The 23,058-nt window shown below is 37.5% G+C and overlaps 1 protein-coding gene across 5 annotated transcripts in view; it reads right to left on the minus strand.

Moving 5' to 3' along the window:
- Window positions 1-23,058, minus strand: part of LOC125237588 (voltage-dependent calcium channel type D subunit alpha-1-like) — a 124,355-nt gene that overhangs the window by 26,005 nt on the left and 75,292 nt on the right. For 3 of the 5 annotated variants that reach the window (XR_007178351.1, XM_048144724.1, XM_048144722.1), the window contains exons 4-30: window positions 22,917-23,056; window positions 22,161-22,267; window positions 21,360-21,509; window positions 20,041-20,258; window positions 18,820-18,923; window positions 17,418-17,590; window positions 16,773-16,873; window positions 16,480-16,595; window positions 15,939-16,041; window positions 15,199-15,350; window positions 14,522-14,735; window positions 13,913-14,033; window positions 13,482-13,567; window positions 12,889-12,998; window positions 11,650-11,771; window positions 10,016-10,160; window positions 9,629-9,764; window positions 9,154-9,317; window positions 8,693-8,777; window positions 7,404-7,511; window positions 5,201-5,253; window positions 4,541-4,678; window positions 3,523-3,637; window positions 2,846-2,976; window positions 2,197-2,341; window positions 1,417-1,497; window positions 198-296 (exon numbers count right to left, since the gene is read on the minus strand). Coding sequence is in view for 4 of the 5 variants with exons in the window: in XM_048144724.1 (XP_048000681.1) it covers window positions 198-296; window positions 1,417-1,497; window positions 2,197-2,341; window positions 2,846-2,976; window positions 3,523-3,637; window positions 4,541-4,678; window positions 5,201-5,253; window positions 7,404-7,511; window positions 8,693-8,777; window positions 9,154-9,317; window positions 9,629-9,764; window positions 10,016-10,160; window positions 11,650-11,771; window positions 12,889-12,998; window positions 13,482-13,567; window positions 13,913-14,033; window positions 14,522-14,735; window positions 15,199-15,350; window positions 15,939-16,041; window positions 16,480-16,595; window positions 16,773-16,873; window positions 17,418-17,590; window positions 18,820-18,923; window positions 20,041-20,258; window positions 21,360-21,509; window positions 22,161-22,267; window positions 22,917-23,056 (3,417 nt within the window). In the remaining variant the exon portion in view is untranslated. Of the gene's footprint in view, window positions 1-197; window positions 297-1,416; window positions 1,498-2,196; window positions 2,342-2,845; window positions 2,977-3,522; window positions 3,638-4,540; window positions 4,679-5,200; window positions 5,254-6,501; window positions 6,610-7,403; window positions 7,512-8,692; window positions 8,778-9,153; window positions 9,318-9,628; window positions 9,765-10,015; window positions 10,161-11,649; window positions 11,772-12,888; window positions 12,999-13,481; window positions 13,568-13,912; window positions 14,034-14,521; window positions 14,736-15,198; window positions 15,351-15,938; window positions 16,042-16,479; window positions 16,596-16,772; window positions 16,874-17,417; window positions 17,591-18,819; window positions 18,924-20,040; window positions 20,259-21,359; window positions 21,510-22,160; window positions 22,268-22,916; window positions 23,057-23,058 lie in introns of all 5 variants that reach the window. The other 2 variants (XM_048144723.1, XM_048144725.1) reach the window with 2 other exon arrangements.

A 23,058-nucleotide genomic window follows, 5' to 3' on the forward strand; every position in this document is an offset into this window, starting at 1 on the left:
GTCATGGTAATGTCCTTAGATTATTTAGAAGTGAAAAGTGAGCGCCGAAAAACGAATAACTGACAAAAATACAAATACTAACACTTATTTAATTCAATCGATTGTTTAGTTAGTTAAATATCTTGCCGAGTATCTTTCGGAATACTTAGTTGGGAGCAAATCATTATTTAAAGATAGAAAATAATGCTTATACTCACATTAGGATCCATCTCATTGACCTGCGTCACGACAATATCGATAATACTGCCGACGACAATGATGAAGTCGAATGTGTTCCACGCGTCACCGAAATAGTTCTAGAAAAACATTATCGGGTAACTTTCTTGGTTGTTCACGAACAAATTAGAAAATTATTCAATTTTATTATTAAAATCTTAATTTTTTGAAGTGAAACTTCTAATTCGACGTCCAGACTGATTGTGTTAAACGTTAGGGTTAGTAAGCCAGAGTAATTTCTGTCTTTGCAATAAGGTACAGTAGTCTAGAGGTGTCATCTCACGATAGTTTTATTATTAAAATAGTGGTGCACAACTGACCCTCTAGCATAACTTGCCTTGTCGCGTGCGAGTCCATACCATACTGTGTCGCGCGGCGATCAAATATATGTCCATACTTCAAGTCGCGCTTGATGTATGGACTCGCGCGCGAGAAGGCAAGTTGTGCTAAAGAGTCAGGTTACCTATTTACGTCGACTCGCTATAAGTCTCGGTGGCTAGGCGATATTCGTGCTGGAGTCACAAGACAGAGGTCCGTGGTTCGATCCCCGGCACAGGTGTACTTTTTGTTTGTTTTTCGTTTGTGTTTGTTTGTATTAGAAGTTTCACTTCTTCGCGCGGAGGGAGTCCATGCACTTTTTTATTTTATTTTTTTATTTTTAAAGGTAAGGTACAGCGGGGCAAATCTCGACTGGGGGGGCAATTGTAACTAATCAATTTTTTCCATTATTACACTATGATGTTGAGTTCTACATGTACAGTCAAGTGTAAAAATATGGGTGTACACATCTTACTCAAAAATATGTCCCAAAGCATCTTAGTCCGGTGTAATAAGAGCATAGTGCCATATTTATAAGACGATTTTTTCGATACATAAATAAATATTTTATTATAGGACATTCTTACACAGATTGACTGAGGCCCACGGTAAGCTCACCCACAACGATATATATAATATATAAATACTTATATACATAGAAAACATCCATGACTCAGGAACAAATATCTGTGCCTCACCTTATATAACCGGTGGACACTACCGACTGCGCCAGACCGGTCGTCAAACACACATATTTTTGCAACTTATGAACAAATATAACACACTTTTTAAAAAACATGATGAAAAAAATGACCAGTTTCATTTGCCCCCCAGTCGAGATTTGCCCCGCTGTACCTAATGTAAAATTATCGCAAAACTTACTTTAAATTTGAAAGCAGCTAGTTTGAAGACAAACTCCAGCGTAAACACTGTAGTTAAAATCATATTTAAATAATCTAGAAGCTGAAAGAAACATAATTAAGGTCAATTACATCATAAGTTTTATAAATAATAAAATTACATGTCCCACTCTACTCAGTTTTATATGAAAATTATCTTGACGACCAAACAGCAACATTCATAGGTTGTTTTCTGACTACTTAGAGTACTTAGTCATATAGTTTAGTTTACTTAACTATTTCCAACATTGCGTGAGTATATCGCCGCGAGATAGACTACCCGTCCTTATGTCATTAATACAGTTAGAAGAAGACTTGTCATCTCTCGCGACGACATACTCTCGCGGCAATCATGTGCCTAGTGATAAAAAAAATTGTCACGAAATTTTTAGGAGCATTCCACGTGCTGTCGCTTATACAAATTTAATGTTTAAGCCAAACGTTTGCATAGTGACTTTTGCAACATTAGCACAGTATAAGGACGACTCATGCAGTATTATTCTTCTAACAAATTTTGCACCGCGCGGTTTGTCCTTGAGTGGCGCTCGCACTCAGCGAGGTGCAGAGAGTACATGCGGAACCGGATGATGCCGGTCGCGTCAGTACTCTCCGCGCTGCATGGCGCTGCCAAGGTCGCGCGCGGCGCGTGCGAAAGAGCCAAATACCGATCGCAGAGAGCAACTACTGAGCTTACCATAACCGGTTTTTCATAGACTGAGTCGTCCTTATACTGTGAGATTAGCCTGTATGTTGTAATGTTTACCGTTTGATACCAAGGTTTAGCGTCATGGAACTTCATCATGAGTGCCAGAGTGTTGATCACGATGAACGTGAATATAAAGTATTCGAACGGCTCTGAGGTCACAAACCACCATGTCTTGTACTGTATGCGGTGTTTTGGAATGTATCTGCAAAAAAAGCCGACACCAAACAATAAGGTCGATTCTAATATAATAATAAAAGTATCTTTTCAAATAAGTAACAACCTCATCATGGGCTTTCCTTAAGTAAATTGTATGTTTTTATAAATGAAAAGAAAAAATGAAAAGAATATCAATTTTAGAAAAAATTTATCCCGGCATTCCGCCACGGCTCGTGGGAGCTCTGGGTCCGCCTTGACAACTAAACCCAAGGTTTGGCGTTGACATTAGTTTTATTACGAAAGCGACTGCCACCTGACCTTCCAACCCGAAGGGTAACTAAGGCCTTATTGGAATTAGTCCGGTTCGCTCACGATGTTTTCCTTCACCGAAAAGCAGCTGGCAAATATCGAATGACATTTCGCACGTAAGTTCCGAAAATTTTTGGTACGAGCCGGGGTTCGACCAACGACCTCCGGATTGAAAGGCGCACGATCTTACCGACAAAGGCCACTAGCGCTTTTTTTAAACAGGGATGCAAAAATTTCGTACCTCCGACTTGGCTTTGCTTTTAACGCAAATTCCAAACAGTTTCTTTGGTTCTTTTCCAATTGACAATCTTTAAATTCTTGTTCTCCCTCCTTCTGGAACGTGACTATGACAAAACCTACGAAGATGTTCACCTGGAATAAGAATAGGCTCATCATATTTGCTGGTAATAAATCACTACATAGTTTAAAATGGTACTTCCCGTTATCTGGCTGTCATATGTACGCTTAGATCTTTAAATTTACGCAATGGATTGATGCGGTTTCTATAGTCAAAAGGAAGGTTTTTATGTATTAACCATGCGAAGCCGTAGTGAGTCGCTAGTATCATTATAAAGAGTGGAGGTATACCTCCATGAGCTCGGCTTCAGCGAAAGTTGGCGCGATACCGTTCAAGACTGAGTAGCGTACTAGCGTAGTCTTGTGTTAGAGGTCAAAACTCATTTTGCGACATTATGCCAATCAAGTACTTATCACGTTTGTCTTCATATTACTCCTTTTGTACGTTATGTGCTAGTGTACAGATGTAGGGCGAAAAGGTTTTCCTTCTCGTGTTTTTCCGGAAACGTTCGTATTTGTCATGCTAGTTCAAGAGAGTGTCAGTATGCTTTGTACAGAGACTGACTGAAATAGCATGACACGGTCGTACATTTCCGAAAAAATACGATTAAAACCACTTACCATGAAGAAAGCGATGACAATGATGTAGCTAATGTAGAAAAATGCAACCAAAGGTCTCGAATTTTCTATGGGACCCTTATCTTCTTCGTGCGAGTCCATTGATACTGACAGCAAACTGGAAAAAATCGTGCCAGAATGAAAACAATTGATTCAATTGATTGACTTTAGCAAGCTATTTCCTGACCAGCGGGCCGACTTTTGAGTCTCACGCGTTCGAATTCAGAAAATTGTCACTGAAAATAATAAGCAAGTCACCGTTTTCAACCGGTATTTTAGTGACAAAATTCCGTATGCGAGATTCAAAAATCGCCCTCCTGACTCAGAAAAAAACTTTACACAACCTACAATGATTTATTTAGAATAGATTTGTGACCATAAATTCGAACATAGAGGTTTTCAATAGTTCTAAAACAACCTATAAAGTGAGGGCAGCAAAAATATAGCTAACATATCAAAGGTTGAATTTCAAATTGAATCACAAATTCATAGTTTAGGAAAAAAAAAACAAAATAGTTTTGGCACCATTTGATTTGACTATAGTTTCGACCCAAAAACGCTGAGGGATTTTTTTCTTAGGTCATCCTGCAATTTCAGCTAGATAGCTGACTTAAGAGTTCATAAATTTTGTTATACAGCGTGTGTATTCCATACGGGCGAATATTTGAATAACGATTAGTATTGGACCTAAGGAGCCTAACTACATGGTTTTTTTATTGAATAGATGAGATATTTTTTTTCATACATAATAATTCAGCACGCAATGTATTACGTCCACATCAATTAGTATACCTACCTAAACGTCATTACGACATGACGTTTATATCATGTCAAGTTAATATGGACGGCGTACATTGCTGCTTGGTCAGATTTAAAAAATTAATTACTCTTAATTAATAACACTTTTTAATAAAATGATTGTCCTATATGATTCGTTTGATTAGATACTATAACTGGATACATTATTCGCCCGTATGGAATCCACACGCTGTAGATTTGTATCGAATAAATTAGTTCTCACTTTGGCCATCCTTCAAATGTAGATACGGTGAAGAGAGTCAGCATCCCACTCAGGACATCGTCGAAGTTCCATTTGTACTCCTTCCAAATTCGTTCCATCCTTTGTGGCTCATTATTTTTATATATAATGTATGTGCCCCTAAAATATTTAGTAAATAGGTATGAAAATCAATATCTTAGTACAAAATCACAAAGTGCCAGCTCAGGCATTGTCAAGTAGAGATACAGGACAAAGTTTGCGTTTTAGAAATGACGTAACTATTTTAGAAGTTGCGTTTTTTTTTCTCCTTCGAAATTAGGTATTTCTCTGCACGAATCTCATTAACCATTTATTTTGACTATACATACATACATACATACAATCACGCCTGTATCCCATGAAGGGGTAGGCAGAGCATATGAAACTACTCAAGTTTCAATGCCACTCTTGGCAAATAAGGGGTTGACAGAAAACAAAACTGTGACATTGCAGTGACAGGTTGCCAGCCTCTCGCCTACGCCACAATTTACCCCATATCCCACAGTCGCCTTCTACGACACCCACGGGAAGAAAGGGGGTGGTGAAATATATTTTGACTACATTGCATTAAATACTTATATATTTCAACTTACTCAAAGTTAATCAAGCCATTACAACGTTTTGAAATGCATTATTACTTACTGACATTCGTCTTCAGTCAATTTTGTGGTATCGGTACAAAAGAAGAATTTTCCCTGAAATAATACAATAAAATCAAATAATTGTGTAAAATTATTAAAGCTTTCAATAATAATGTGCACATGCTTGAATTTAAAAATTACAAAGATTTAATACTAAGAAATAATTTTCTAGCAGTCCTCAAATACAGGCTGATTCAAGAGACGAGAACAGGATGAAAGCAACATTAAATGGAAATAAAATGTCACACAGCTTAAAAGAGAGATACGACTTTGAAATAAAATGTCACACTTATCCACGTGGATAAAGCATCCGTCACGCTTTAGGAGTATGTCAGTGTGAGAGTGACAGATGTCTTATCCACGTGGATAAGTGATAAAATTGGCAGCATGATGCGTCGGCTGGCGTAAATATTATGTTTCCAATTTTATCACTTATCCACGTGGAAAAAATATCCGTGACGCTTTGGAAAGTGTCAGTGTGAGAGTGACAGATCCATGGATAAGTGATAAAACTGGAAGCATGATACGCCGGCAGACTCTAAGTACAATCAATTTGACAGCATCCATACTAATATTATGAATGGGAAAGTGTGTGTTTGTTTGTTTGTTCGTCTTTCACGGCAAAACGGAGCGACGAATTGACGTGATTTTTTAAGTGGAAATAGTTGAAGGGATGGAGAGTGACATAGGCTACTTTTGTCTCTTTCTAACGCGAGCGAAGCCGCGGGCAAAAGCTAGTATCCTATAAAACAAATATGAAGTACAAAACAGCTCCTTATAACTTATTGAATGTGCAGGCTTGATCCTGCTTACGCTTCCCGAATCATCATGTATACTATGTTTAAAAATCTTCATTTTGTATAGTTACCTCCTCATTACAAACACATTCGTATGCAATACTGTAAAATACATCATTAAATTCTTTAGTTTTGATAAGTACTTTACAGAAACAAGTTCTCTTTTCATTTTCTTTATTTACTTTATGTCTGTTTTTAGATGTATTTCTTTGTATTTCATCTTCGTCTTCAATTAAAAAGTAATTGATAGTCATAAAGTCACATGATCTCGTTTCTATAAACCAAACACACGGACAAACTACATTTAGAAGTAAATATTCTATAGGCATTTTACTATTTACTCAGCATTCTACATCTACTATTAGTTTTGATTGTGGATCTCGATAGCGAGTATGTCGTAATTTTAACAATTTCTAAAATGCCTATAGAATAAGGCAAGAGAAACTATCTAACAATAAATATTTTTTGTTACAACGATAAACAATAAAACATAAATAAGTTTTACCTTAAACAACTGAATTCCTACAACAGCAAACATAAATTGCAAGATATGATTTATTAAAAAAATATTTCCAATCGATCTAATAGAAGCTATAACACATTTCACAACATACTACAAATACATATTGCAATACATGATGCGAAAAAAGTGCGTCATTCAACAAAAACAAACGAGCCACATTCGACAATACAAGTCAAGAAAGTATCATATATAAAGAAGAAAGAGATGTTAGTACGTTCAACATAAAATTTACCAAAATCACAGGGTTTTTAATAACATTGTCAGCGTGTGTTCCAATGTGTAGTCGTGGTGTAGACATTTGGGTAAAAAAAAAATCAAAAACATTATTAGGTAATTCAAAAATATTCCAAAATGTTACATACATGGCTCACGTTAGTCCTTGGTTTCGAAAAAACATTCGTTTAATTTATTTTTTATTTAACTTGCCAGCGTCCTGATCTGACTTGAAAGCTTTAAAAAAGACCAAAAACACTTAGTTAAACCAAGTACCTTTCTCCTAGTAAATGAGCGTAAATGTCAAGGTAGGGTTTGGGCAAAAAAAAACACAAAAGCTCGTTTTGAGTCCAAAAAATCTTGAGTTCCAATCAAAATATACGCAACACCTTTGGGTTGATTGAAAAATGAAATGGCATGCTTTTAATGTTAGCGAATTTTTTGGACTCATACGCGAAGCAAAGAAATGTTAGTATTCTAATTTCCAAAATGGCACGATTAAAGCCTCACACATAAAAAACGAAATCAGGTGATTGTGTGTAAAAAAAATATTTGAGGGACAGAAAATGAATACACAAATAAAATTAGTGTCTGCTGAGACCCAAAGGTGTCGTAAAAAGTTTGCGTTTCTTTTGAAAATTTTGTGGATATCCATTACCGTTGTACCCTACCTTGAACATTTGCACGCCCATGACAGCAAACATGAACTGTAGAAGGTTTGTCACCAACAAAATGTTGCCGATGGTTTTAATCGCAACGATCACGCACTGAACTACGTGCTAGAAATTTAAACAAATTTTAAAATTATCGTGTAATTGCCAAACAATTTTGTTTAAAAACTTTGAAACGTAGAAATTTTATAGGGCCAAGGGATTACAAGTGGCGGCATATAACTTTAGCGCTGACAGTTATAGCGTAGAAGTCAAAAACGGTTCTCTCAGGGGATTACAGGGGACGAAGGGTATGCGTTCACATTTCACTCCACGTTAAACTTATGTGCCGCCACTTGTAAGTGAAATTGTATAATTAACTAATTATTGATAACAATCAAAATCATGTATGTCAAATAAAATAGCGCAAAACAAAATAAAGTCATAGAATATTATCAACAATGGAGTTTGATAAACACAAAACAATGCCTTAGATATAAAAAAATCCCTTTGTTCTTATGGATTCACATAAAATCATTTCGGTTAAACATCTACTCATATGTAGTAAATATATGCACTTCAAGTATTTATTTTGCTTTATTCCTACTACATATTACTGTTACTACAGATCATTAATCACACAATGTCTACTTTTTATGAGGAAACTATTTTTGAAGTATGTGAATAATAAGCAATAAAATTATGGTTACTATTTAACCCACTGCCAGACTGACAGTTCAAAAATCTGATTAATAATCGAATTGGTTTGAAGTCCGTATGTGAAAGTACTTCTTTTTTAATCCTTCAGCTGATTACGGGTTAAAACAAGTTATATCAAATACGAAAAATAGATATATTAAAAAAAAACAAGTTAAATTCTTCTCGTAATAAGACGTTTCTGCATGATAAAAAAAAACATTAAGTGTCGTCTCATTGGAATATTCTAGTGCTAAGAAGGTATATAACAATATACAGGATGATTCATGAGTCGTGAGCAGGAGTGAACAGGGTACTGGGGAGGGTCACGCTGAGCAACTTTCATAATGGGGCAACACTGAATTGTGATTATTTTTCTTAACTATGACTTAATTGATAGCTAATTATCAATTACGTTCTAATTATGACTTAATTGATGATTAACTATCAATTAAGTCATAGTTAAGAAAAAAAAATCACAATTTAGTGTTGCCCCATTGTGAAAGTTGCTCAGTGTGACCCTCCCCAGTACCCTGTTCACTCCTGCTCACGACTCATGAATCATCCTGTATATTCTGTGGTATTGTCTAAAATAAGTATTAAAAATTACTGACCTTTAAGCCTTTGGCTCTGTTAATGGCTCTCAAGGGCCTTAACACCCTGAATACTCTTAAAATCTTTATGAATCCGAAAGAAGACCTGTAACAAAAATGTTGTTGAATGTACATATTAGTTATACCTAATTATCTACACCTACTTATATCGTGAACGCGAAAGTGGTCGATTTAGTTGAAATTTTGTACAGATATAGCTTGAGTCCTGGAGATTGATGTAAGATAGTTTTTTGTTTACTAAATAATCCTTTAAGAGGGTAAATAATGTTATGTATGTATATGTTAAGGTTAATTGATTGAGGCAATGTTGTTAATTGATGTGAACATATTTCTTCAACTGCAGAATTGCCTTTAATTTTTTAACAGGCGCTATCCCTAAGTCCACACTAACGAATTCCTGGGCAAAAGTAAAAAAAATGGCCAAAGAATATAAAATAATTTAGAAAAGGAAAATAACTTACCCAAATATGGACACAACGGACACAACAACGACCAACAGATCAAGAAGGTTGAAGGCAGATCTGCAGAAAGCATCCTTATGGAAGAGGAATCCGTAGGTGATCAACTTGAGGCACAGCTCCAAGGTGAAGACAGCCGTGAAGAAGTAGTCGACCTTCTTTAATGCCTGGAAATAAATAAACGTTGGTACAGAATAAGAAGTGGCAAATGAAATAGTAAGTAGTAGTAGTAAAATACTTTATTGTACCAGAAAATAATACAACACACAAGAAAAATTGACAGTAATGAAAGGGTAAGCGAATGCGAACGTCACCCTCATAGTACAGTCACTGGCATAATTAAGTGATGATTTCTATACCTTGTCACATTAACGTCTTGTTTGAAATGTCATACGAAATTTTCAAACGATTAAAAACAAGGTATAGAAGTCATCGCTTATTTATGCCGGTGACTGTAACGTAAAATTAAGAGACTTACTTCAGCCGTGGCTTTATTTTCCGTTTTTGGCACAGGCTCTTCCAAAGCCAACATCATTGAGGAGATCAGGATGCAGACGAGGATGATATTTTTGAACACAGAGTTGTTTTGGATGTTGAAGCACATCACTCGGAAGCTGTTGGAAATACAAAAAAAATAGTAAAATCAAGTAACCGAAAAACTACCTCAACCGTATAGTAATCTTAATCTTATAGTTAATACTTCATTGCCTGTTAAATATTTGATGACCCTTAGATAGTGTCCCCATGCTAGGCAATAATATGAGTTTGTAATATATGAGTGTATTCAAGCCAAGTGAATAATCTACTCGTGAAAGTCTGTCTTTTTTAAGCATTGTATTGCTGTTGGAAATACAAAAAAACTTACGGGTTGGTTTTCGAGAAAAAGAAGAAGCTGGTGCCATCAGGGATGGGTTTTTCCTGATCCTTGACTTCGACCTCTGAGAGACGGCGGGGGCGGGCGGACACCGTCGGCTGACGTTTGATGGGAGACGGCTCTTTCTTTATATCCCCTGCACAAAAAGTTTCCAATGATATAGGAGAAAACGAGACACTTTGCAGTTCATTGCCTGTTCGACAAGGAAATATTGACACCGAGTAGACACAAATAGGCACAGAATTGTCAGTGTCAAGTGTCAATCTCACTGTGGTCAAATAGCCCACTGCTCGTGCTAATATCGATATGGACTAAGAGCCCAGAGTCACCAGACCTACATTTTCTCAAGGATGAAACAAGGTGTTATCTTATCTTAAATCTGCGGGGGCCCTTTCGGATACACTTCGACCCATCGGGATCTTTTGTGCAATTACCCCCTTCGATCCTAAGATTCTTCAGCTATTCAGGAGCTTCTCGACCATCTCTACGTATCGGATGATGAGGCTCATGGGTAGCTCTCTGAAGTCCTTTGGTGCTAGGTAGCCTGCTCCAAAGTTCCCCAAGGTGTTAGAAAATACTGTATCTGTAAAGATTTGAAAATCATCATTACCTGACCATTTCCGCCGGCCGTAACTTTTACCAGACTCTTGAAAGTTTCTCTAACTTACCCTCATTCCTCAAGCTACGGCCGGCGCAAATGGTTTGAAAATGATGATTTTAAATTCCTAACAGTATTTTCTAACACATATATAAAAACTAGCCTTTAGATTTTAAGGAAAGATAGTGTTTAAAAAAAAAACCTTATAGCAAAAAAATGTCCGACGAGCCGAACTGGGTAATATGCAGACATTAAACATATTTTTAAATTAAAGGAAAAAATGGAAAAATTCACACCTCCGGCAGGACTCGAACCTGCGCCACGGAGGCAGTTGGGAGCGAGAGGGCCCCGGCAAGGCCAAAGGTCGCAGGTTCGAGTCCTGCCGGAGGTGTGAATTTTTCCATTTTTCCTTTAATTTAAAAATATGTAATATCGCTCGCAGACGTTTCTGCATGATAAAAAAACAAATTCAGACATTAAACGTTGATACGAATTCTACATTATCCCAAAGTTTCGTCCTTGAGAAAATGAGGAAGGTCTGGCAGCTCTGGGCTTAAGAGCCCAATGGACTAAGGTTCAATACCCAAGCTAGCGAAAAATTCCAATATTTAACCTATTAAACCGCAAGCGGTGGATTTTTGAGCTTTCCCAGGGTTTTAAAGCACGAAGGTTAAATTTATACCATCGAGTGAAAGACCAAATCTTTCATCAAACGAAATCGAGGGTGAAATGCGACTAAAGTAATTAACGATTGAGTCATAACGCGAAAGTTAAATGCACGGTCGAAAATGTGACTAAAACTACAAAAATAATAAACGAAACAACGCGATATTTAAATGCAGAAATCGACTAAAACTTACAGCCACTTGTATTACTGTTAAATTGAGATCGAGGTGAAATCATTCGGTGAATTACTATTAGTTTGAACAAAATAAAATTCAGTTCTCTCATCCGTTTTTGAACTATCAATGAAGAGTTTACTAGTTATCATGATAAAAATAAATTCAATCAAAAACTCTCAAAATACCGTTTTGATTGATCTGCTGATTCTCCGTAGTAACAAGAACGGTATTCGCTTCTCCTCTTTCTTCTGCGTCTTGCTCATTCACCTCTTCTTCCGATCCAGTTTCTTCATACTCGTGGTCTGATCTGTATTTATGTTAAAAAATAAAATAATTTTAGTAATTTTTCATAAATTTAGAGTAAAAAATATGTTTCTAAATGATAAAGGCGCCTATTACGCCGTGTCTCTAAATCGTCTACTTCCAATCGATAAGGCACTGATTTCGTATGCGTCGCATCGCCGTCGCGCGACCATCGCGCGACCGTCGCCCACGCAAGCCACGGCGTTAATCTAAACTTACTACACATTTTTTCAATCAACCAAAGCACTGTTTTAAACATTGCCGGTTATCCAGCACAATATTATTCCGTTTTTGGGAATGCGATAGTTTTAAGCATTTTACCCTGAATCATAAATTAAATATAACCAGATCATACCATCCCATACATTAAAATGCGACCGCCTACGAACGCGCTTACACTCCACCACACATAGATGGCGCCACAAAAAATGCCTTGTTGCCACCGATTATTTGTAGATTGGCATTAAGTGTCAATTCCGAGCCGTAAATCTATGTCAAAAGTGACACTTAACGCCATCTACAAGTACAATCGAAAGCTACAAGACATTTTTTGTGTCGCCATCTATGTGTGGTGGAGTGTAAGCGCGGTCTTAGGCGGTCGCATTTTAATGTATGGGATGGTATGATCTTGTTATATTTAATTTATGCCTGAATTAAACTTTTACAAAGAAATGCGCATGACTCTTAAGAATTTAGTAATTGCGGCAATGGTAACGATGCTGTTACGATACAATCGATAGTTACGAATACAATGCTGTGAGTCTAGTGAAAAAGGGTATAACTCAAATTGACTCGGTGAAAAAGGGCATAAGTCCCACCTCGGACCCTTTTTCACTAGACCCACAGAATGATTCACCACACAATAATATCAAAATATAAATTCAATAAATAAAATGTAAATTGTACCTTGGTATCCTCTTATACCTCCGATAAAGCAGCCTTAAGAATGACATTGAGTTAAAGTAGTGTAAATAACTTATTCGTAATCAATTTCATGCTAAGCAGAACAGTCGAAAACGTATGTACCTACATTTGAAATTATGACGTTTTGCTTAACCTTTGTACAGGTTGCTATCAAAATCACTTTCATTGCTTTGTTGTGACTTTGTATATTTACTTACCCCTCGTCTGAATAGATTTCTTCTTCGTTTACATATTCATCATCTGTCTCTCCTCTTTCCGTGTCTTCGTCAAGTTGTGGGTTACCTGCTTCAGGATTTTCTTCTGCTCCCTACAATTTGATTTTAGTTATAAAATCGGCAAAAATAAAAAAAGTTTTTTATTTAAAATCAAAAAAGTTTTTAGTTTTATTTTCAAAAAAGTTTTAAAATCAAAAAAGTTTTTAGTTTAGTTCAATCATATGCTCCACTGCTATAATTTAAGAAATTACATTTATTGACGAATAAATCTTAACGAAGAATTAAGTACAAAGTTTCATTTCATTACATTTATTTTAGCATGCGTAAGCATTACAGTGTTAACCAAAGCGCTTATACATACATATACTAGTCACAACACACAAGTTAGTAAGTATCTTTTGAAAATGTTGTGCGGGTTGTGCCTAAGTGGCGTCATACCAAAATGTATGTTACTAGAACGTTTCAAACAAAACATTTTTATTCCATTTCATCTCATTGATTAAATAAATATGTAGTCTAAAACAAACTAAGATTGATTTTTTTCATTCATAAATATTAGACAAAAAAATACTTACATCTGGTTCTTTTTCAACTTCTTCATCATCATCATCATCTCCAAGATTATCGACGGCGATAGCCAAGAACACGTTTAACAAGATATCTAATATATGTTAAGAAACTATTATGAAAAACACAACGTTTAACATAACGTTTATGGTATATTATTGTAACAGTTATATTGTATGTATGTATAATACTATAATATATTGATTTAGTCATTTTATCAAACTAAAATTAGAAATTTCAAACTCGAAATTTCGTGTGTGTTTCATTGCAATGATGCAAAAATCAGCAATATATCTAAATTAACAAAAACCTTTGTCGAACAAAAATAAAATGCTGACCGTTACACTAAAATTAAAATAAAATCTGTAACTAAAAATAAAATGACCCTTCTTCTATATAAACATTCACATAAAATTATTATAACCATTTAAAAGGATACAATTACCACAGACGAAGATGATAATAAAATAAATAGATGCAATCATTCCAATGGTACCAGCGCCGCCGTATGCTTTAATACCCTCGTACATGACCACGTTCCAATCCTCACCAGTCAAGATCTGTCGAACAAAGAAGAAGAACAAAGAAGAACATCAATACTATTTCTAAAAGTAAAGAAAAAGTCAGTAGAATTGAAAATAAAGATAATGAAGAATATAAATAGTTCAAAAAGATCTTTGAAATTACAGTAAAAGTCCACAACAAAAATAAAAACCTTCTGGATAACAACGAAACAATAATTAGAACTCCTGAAAATTTCTTGAAAGAAAAATTTGCAATTTTAGTAACTTTTCTATGTCACATTAATAATCAGGAGATAATTTACAGGGAAACGAATAAAAAAAAATAAACAATGGTTTATATTGGTTACTTGTTAATTGTTTCATTCAAATAAAGCTTTAATGTAGTTATTTGGGGCAAATTTTTCAAGGCACGAAGGTTAAACAAATTTTGCCACCGAACTAAGTTGTCAAAGCGGTCCCCTGGCTCCCATAAGCCGTGGCAAATGCCGAGATAGCGCAAGAATGATGATAAAACTTAAACCTACCTGGAACATCGTCAACACAGCTTGCCAGAATGTATCAAAGTTGTGCCTCTCCTTCGGTTCCTCGGGCGCGTAACTCTCGAACCTCCCGCCGAAGACTTGCATCCCGAGTAGCGCGAAGATCATGATGAACAAGAAGAGAAGCAGAAGGAGAGAGAAGATGGATTGGATGGAGTTGAGGAGAGAAGTTACTAGATTGGAGAGAGAGCGCCAGTATCTGAAAACATGAGGAAATGTAAAGTTAAAGTAAACACTTGAGAGGAAATAAGAACAGACTGATTATTTTAAAAGATTTTGAATGAGAATAGTTTTATCTCAAAAATTTCGTTTTCGGTAGAAGCTTTTATCGCCAACTATACTTTTCTTCAACGGTCATCAACTGAGAGCATCAAGTCCGAAGCGTCCAATTGAGCTGAAATTTTGCACACATACTATTTAAATCACGTGACGATGCAATATTATGGTGTATCATGGAGCTGATCTGATGATGGAGCAGAAACGTGGCCAAAGGAATTCTGTAATCAAATGTCGTATCCTCAACGAGTAAAGGATTTTTATAAACGTCTCGGTGCAGTAGATGACTGTTGAAAGAAAAATACAGTCACCGATAAAAGCTTGTGCCAAAAATGATTTGTGAAAAAACTTATTTCGAATAAAATCTTCAAAAGAGGTAGACTTACTTGGTCACTTTAAATACTCTGAGCAGCCGAACACAACGCAACACAGAGATGCCCAGCTGTGGGATGGTGTCCGTGGCTGTGAGCACCAGCTCCAAGACTGAGCAAATCATGACGAAGCAGTCGAAACGGTTGAAGAGAGATACGAAGTAGCCCTGAAACAGAAATAGTCATATTATCAATAGTTGATTGTTGTTGAAACTAAAATGGAGTTGAGCGGGACATGTTGCTAGGCAGAGTGATGGCAGGTGGACTAAAATGTTAACCGAATGGTGGCCGCTTACATCCGTTGGCTCGATGACATCCGGAAAATAGCGGGTCACAACTAGATGAGACTAACCCAGGATCGGGAGAAGTGGCGTACTAGAAGAGAGGCCTATGCTCAGCAGTGGGCGATAAAGGATTGATATGGTGATAATGATGAGCTGATTGTTGGAACTATTGACATTCTGTTTATTTTTAAGACCACGAGTATGAAAATCACAGATTCAACTCTTGATATCTGAGGACCGACTTTTCAAAATTTCTTATTTCTCTGTGTCAACAGGGCTTATTTTTCTGTTTTCATGGAGAAACAAAAGTTGAAAACAACACTCAGATAATTTAAAAACATTTTTTTAATTTAATTTTTCAAAGAAAAATCCAAATTAAAAATGTAGAAAGAGACATGCCTATTTGTCTTATGTATATAATAAAATACAGTTATGAAATAGAAGTGAAAAACTATGATTAGGAATACTTACTTGAATGCCCAGGGCATACATTTTGACCAACATCTCCATAGTAAAGAGTACAACGAACACGTAGTTCGCACAGTCCTGGAACGTGTTGAGCCAAAGCGGTTGTCTGAAAATAAAATAAAAAACGGGTTATTTTTAAATATTCATATTACAATACTTCATTTCTTTTGTTCATGGAAACATACAAGCAATACCAACCAAAACACTTACATGCTACCTTCATAATCTAACATTTACAATAAATTTAGAACTAAATTACATTCATATTTGGCCCGAGAAACTACAACTATATTTACAGTGTAATTACTAATAATAATTACAGACAAAAAAAATTATATTTAGACATTAGAAACTTGACTTTAATGAACTTAATACACTTTATGAACATTAATATTCTAGCTTTTGCCCTAAACCTGTGACAGAAAAATTGAATACCTCCTCAATGAGCGAATGAAAAGAGCGAAAAATTCAAATACTTGAGCAGACTTAGTTACGTTTTTATGAAATATTATTAATGTAATATTAACATAGTTTAATCACTTACTTATAATGTTCTGTTGCCAATACCATCGTGTTCAAAAACACAAGTATGATGATGGCCCAGTAAAAGCTTTGAGATTTGACAGCTAATCTGCAAGCTCTTCGCATACGACGGTTCACCTGCAATTAGAAATTGACACACGTTGAATATTATCATAAAATTTAGCTAAACATGAGGCGTCCATTACAAATTAGTAAGGCGATGGAGTGGCGTGTTCGATACTTAGTCATGTGATCTTCTAATCTCTGCACAGCGTTATATTATACAGAATTTTATTTTAATAGTGAATTACCTACCTTATCAAATCGTTTAAAGTAAACTTTGCAGGTGCCCGTGTTTTCAGTTTGGTCGACATTAGTTTGGGATCCCTCGTTGCTAGTTCTCTCGAAATTGTTACCTGTAACCAATAATCAGAATCAGAACATTTTCTTTGCAGCTAAATATCAGAGAAATTTATTGTAGCTGGTATTATTCTATAAAATGTTGAATAATTTCATTATAAAAAAATCCACATTTCCGGCAGTATTATTCAGATCTGCTGAGCTAGCCGAAGTGATAATGGTTGACGCTAAGTATGTGGCGATCGAATTGCAGTTTGACTCTGTCAGGCCTCTACAGAATAGCGATAGGAATATATGATTCCCTAGAGTCTCATTTGGAGCGCCGTCGCGAGCGGTAGCGTCGTCGAGCTTTTTAACGTGGCAAAGCCTGACGTTGACGTTGCGTCGATGCGGCGTCTTTTTCCATACAGTTGGCCCGACGCTACCTTCGCAATACTTTAAATAAGGGGGGCCTAACCCTTCGGGTTGGTTGGCAGAAAAAGCACTAAAGCTTTTTAAAATCCGTTTTCTAAACCTCATATATCCCTTTAATGGGATATGATTTCAGCAGCAGCAGTGTGAACCGAGAACACCTTTAGTTAAAGCTAGGATCATATTCACCCTGTGAATCCTCTCCTTCATTCTCTTGTTTGGGTTCATTCTCAAGGTCCAGCGTCTCGGCAACGGTGATCCAGTTGAGGTACCCCTTCATGTCTTCTTCGAACTCCTTCCTTTCACGTGATTTTTGGAAGTCTCCGCGGTTCTTCGCCTTGTTACTCGCTTTCGAGAATTCTCTGAAAGAATAAATATCGTTGGGGTGATAAAGGGATAAGGCCAGGTTACCCTTCGGGTCAGATCTCAGAGGAAAAAATTCAATATCATAGAGAGGACAAGCCGCGCGCGGCCTGGTCGCAGATGTAGGCCCATTGGGCCTACACCGCCGCCAGTTCGCCGTCCGCTGTCATCGAGTGTACACGCGCGCTGTTCACCGACGAAAAACGAGTTTTATCAAAAATGCCGAAGTGTGCAATAATAACTTGCAAACATCGCAGTGACCTGAATAATTTCCAAGCCGATAGGATAACATTTCATAGGTAAATACTATTTATTTCCTTTTATTTCACATAAAACACGAATTCAACGTAATACTCCGAGTTGTACCATGTAACCTTACGTTTGCTTGTGCTTTAAAACGTTCATTATACATTGCGGCTACACAAGGAACATATTGTAAACAGTGTAGTGTTTTGCGCCGCAATGAACGGTGTACAAAACGATTCACTCAGTGAGACATTTTTCTCGGAAACGAGGCGAGGCGTTCCCGCTATTTATCGTTGTGTGCGTGCGCGATCGCGCTCGCTTATCGTTCGCGTGTACACATACATTGAAATCATGCGCGTGTATTGCGCAATAGGAGCGTCCAGCTACAAGTGTGTGTGGATTAGGTGTGTGCGTGCATTATCTTTACAATTACTGGTGCTTTGTGTGGGTTGCGCAGACCTTGCGACAGGCGTATTCTATACAAATCGCCCGGCATGACCTATCTCCCGAAATCTGTGGGTCAGATGGTCAGAGAAACTAGTGCCTACGCTAAATCTTAGGATTAGTTGTCAAAGCAAACCCCAGACTCGCATGAGCCCTAATAAAGGCCGGGATAACGCAAGGAGGATGATGATGACTACTCATCCGTTCCATTTCGTACCTACGTACGAAAACATACAATAAAATCAACGAAGCTAAAAAAAATACGCACTGACATCTAAGATACTAACAGACTATAACCCAAATGATAACGTCATGTTGCGGTTTCTAAAATTGAGCGTTTCATTCAAGATGGCGCACGCATATAAAAAATCTAGCCCTAAATGTACTACCTAGTACATGAAATTCGGATAACTTGAATTCGGATTTTTTCTTGATTCGGATTGGTTGACGTAGAGAATGCTTTGATCTTGAGGCATTAAGTCCGCCATTTGTACCTTATTTTGTTGTGCAATAAAGATTAAATAAAGAAATAACTTACCCGGATAACACACCAAGAATTAAGTTCATGACGAAAAAGTTTCCAAAGATGACCAGCGACACGAAATATATCCAGGGCCAGGAAGATCCTTTCACGTCTGATATCTGCAATAATACAAAACATTTGACACATCCTTTTAATCATTACATACCTATATTAAACTCATTAGGAATGACGACTACATAAAAAAGTAGCATTCTGTTTAATCCGTCAGTTAGATAGTCGAAAAATCCAGGACACATTATTTTACGCTTTATCTTGTTTATGAAAAAATACTAAGATACAGAGCTTCAAAGTTCCGGTCTGGGCTTGTGACGTCACTATTAAAAATTGTACCTAGGCGTGACGTCTCGCGAAACTTGTGAAACTTGTCATGTATATGTAGTATAGCATATACAATAAATATGTTGCCAGCCCTAATAGGGTCCATTTGCACGTATACCTTCTTTGTAACATCTTATAACACCATGGATGCAATAAATAAATATGAATATGAATATATATGAACTTCAAGGCACTGTCTGTACCTTCGTCATTTTTCGTTTACGAGAAAAATAAAAAATATGGGTCCAAAATGTTATGATCGTCTAACTGACGGACTAAATAGATTTATTTAGTCGTCTCGCCTATTCCCAAGAGATTTAGGCAGTGCACATTAAACTGCTCAAGATTCAGTTACAACTTCCAGCAATAATAGATTTTTTTAAAGTGAAACTTTTAATAGTTCTAATGCGACATTCAACTGACAGCGCGTAACACTCAGTCAATGTTTCGTTGCGTTAAATGCCGCTTACTCAGCGCGTAACATTCAGTCAGTGTTAGGGACTATCCACGTCGTGCGTTGCCTGAGTAGTAGATTTTGCCGCTTACGTTGCGCAACTCAGTCAGTCACTCACTCAGTCAGTGATAGAATGTTTTTGAATGGTGGAAAGGTTGGTTGGAATGTGTGTGTTTTGTATTTATTTGCGTTTATTTTTTTTTTCAATCATTTGAGCAAATAGCAATGTAAAATATTTAAAACAATAAAGAAGATGGACGTAACCCGGCTTTGCCGGCGGCTATATTTCTGAGCTCATATAATCCTGCAACCTTGAAATCAAGCGTAAACAGGCATCTTCTGGGCGAGCTAACTTAATCGTAGGCCACGTCTTTGCCTTTGGCTAATCTGTGGCCAAGAGTAAGCCCATTTATAAATTTAAAAAATAAAATAATATGACTTACCCAATACATAATATCAGTCCACCCCTCAAGCGTGATACACTGGAAGACCGTCAGCATAGCATAGCCAATGTTATCAAAGTTGGTGATCCCATCGTTGGGCCCCACCCAAGGCGGGTTGCCTGCCACACAGACCTCGCCTTCTTCAGCGTTACAATTGTGGCCTACGTTAAGTTCCACGCTGCAAGGTCTTTCATCTTCGCCCATTATGTATTTGCCACCTGAAAAACAATGTTATTCTTACATACTATCATTTATAAAGACTTTTTTTTAATACACACTTTCATAATTGTATAAGTATTTTTGTTTTGTTGAAAAGCTCTGGTGGCCTAGCGGTAAGACCGTGCGACTTTCAATCCGGAGGTTGCGGGTTCGAACCCCGGCTTGTACCAATGAGTTTCTTGGCACTTATCTGCGAAATTTCATTTGGTGTTTGCCAGTCGCTTTTCGGTGAGGAAACCGGACTGATTCCAATAAGGCCTAGTTACCCTTCGGATTGGAAGGTCAGATGGCAGTCGTTTTCGTAAAACTAGTGTCTACGTCACATCTAATCTTGGGGTTAGTTATCAGTGCGAACCCCCAGGATCTCATGATTCGAGGCGAATGCCGAGATGATGCAAGGAGAATGATGAAGGAGACTATATCTCGTGACAAGACAGAATAAAAATATAAAAAATTCAATCGTGAGAATAGCTTCAAACTATCAAATGTATATATAGAATCCAGTGATTTGTTTGTGTAAAAAACCGGTGAAGTCAGAATCGAATAAACGTAGTGCCACTGTGAGTGTAGTGTGTTTGGACGGACCATCGAGTGTGAATGCAACCAGTGGTAAGGCTGAAAGTGAACGCAGCCGACGCGCGCGAAGGTCTATCGCGCGCTGTCTACGCAACTTTGAGTCTTATTCAGTTTTCCGTGACCATGTTGCATGCAACTCCGTCGAAATATCGCAAGCTCGACAAAAATCAAAAAGGTAATCACGGTCAATATCCCAGTCAATATAAGCACAGTTTATTATTAAGTTACTAACGTAGAGATCCTTCACTTATGTCAGCAAAACGAAAAATACATACGCTTTATTTAACCAATACTTCTAAGTTACTACGTAAAACTCAGAAGAATACCTACCTACGTACGTGCCATACGACTACACAGGCGGGCGCGTGGCGCCCCTCGGCCACTTGTTCATTCGAATGAACGGCTAGCGGGTAGGTACTTAACGCACGGCCGCAAGCGAGTGACGTAGACCTGATTGATATAAGTCTAATGAAAATAACCGTGAATCATTCAAAACTCCCAAGACAGTGGAAAAGACCACTCACTCTCATTCTTATGACACGTGTTGTGCATCACTCCAGAGAAGAGCTCCAGGCCGATGATGGCGTAGATGATGATGACGAAGAGCACCAGAAACGCGATGTGGCACAGCGGGATCATGGCCTTCAGGATGGAGTTCAGCACGATCTGGAGACCTGGAAAATAGAGTGATTTCTTTAATTTATTTTGTAAGTACCTTGTCAAAGCGGACCCCAGGCCCCCATGAGCCGTGGCAAATGCCGGGATAACGCAAGGAGGATGATGATTTAGTAAGTACCTTGAATTCAAATTGCGCCAAACTGTGAGACAGCTTGTTGGCGTAGCGCTCAATAAAACTTTATACTAAAATAGGTAGGTAGGTTAGGTAGGGGGGTAAATAAAAGAGACCATGCAAACTTTGCATAGTGAGTTTCGAGGTCATAATAAACAACTTTTATGATGGGACCAATGCTGAAATCGTGAAAAAAAATTTGGCTGTGCTGAAAAAGTGAAAATGTAAGAAACAGCCCAATTTTTTTTTGCGAATGCTGACATTGGTCCTAATAAATCTTGTTCATTATGAGCAAATAGGTACTTTCCTTTAAAACCTGGCAAACTGAGCATTTGTTTTTGTGTTTTACTCTTGGCCACAGACTAGCCAAAGGCAAAGACGTGACCTACGATGGAGTGAGCTCGCCCAGAAGATGCCTGTTCACCCTTCATTTGAAGGTTGCCGGGTTATATGAGCTCGGCAATACCGACGCATGTCTCATAAGCACATCCTTTCGGAGCTTTACTCTTCCATGAGCTGAAGGAACCATGCTTACTTGGAACACCGGACACCAATCGCAACGGTCGCAGCACTCTGAAGGCTCTAAGCGCCTTCACATCGAACGCATCTTTGAAGAGGACTTGCAGCGATTGACTCATTATACTGAAACATAATAGCCATTCCTTAGGCACTGGTACCAAAAGCAAGTAAGCTATGAGCTATCGACTATAGAAACGAACAAAAAATAATCGCTTCCGTGTAAATGGATGTAGAACGTCTAGACCAGTACAATCAGAGGGTGCCACGTGACTCAAACCAAGAATCCGCTAAAAATTGTAAGTGATGTAAGAACAATTTAAACTACTTTTGAAAAACGGGAGAGGTCTTCTGCCCAGTAAAATAGGATTGCAAGAACATACATACACATACATATAATCATGCCTGCATCCCATTAAGGGGTAGGCAGAGCAAATAATGAAACTACTCAAGTTTCAGTGCCACTATTGGCAATGAAGGGGTTGGAAGTAAAAACAATTTTGACGTTGCAGTGATGGGTTGCCAGCCTTGCGTACTGCACAATTGAACTCATATCCCACAGTCAACTTCTACGACACTCGCTTTTCAGTGAAGAAGAAAAAGGAAGGAAAGTCATATGGCAGTTGCTTTAGTAAAACTAGTGCCTACGCCAAATCTTGGAATTAGTTGTCAGAGCGAACCCCAGGCTCCATGAGCCGTGGCAAATACCGGGATAACGCAAGGAGGATGAGCTTCTACGACACCCGCGGGAAGAAAGAGTGCAATAATATCTTACCCAATAGTGACAATGGTGAAATCCAAACTGTTCCACGCGTTCCGCAGGTAAGCTCCGGGATGGAACAGAAAGCCATACGCGATGATCTTCATGACGCACTCTCCGGTGAAAATCACCATGAATATCCATTCTACTTTTTCCT

The sequence above is a fragment of the Leguminivora glycinivorella genome, chromosome 21 (genome assembly GCF_023078275.1).
Source record: "Leguminivora glycinivorella isolate SPB_JAAS2020 chromosome 21, LegGlyc_1.1, whole genome shotgun sequence".
Lineage (NCBI taxonomy): Eukaryota > Metazoa > Arthropoda > Insecta > Lepidoptera > Tortricidae > Leguminivora > Leguminivora glycinivorella.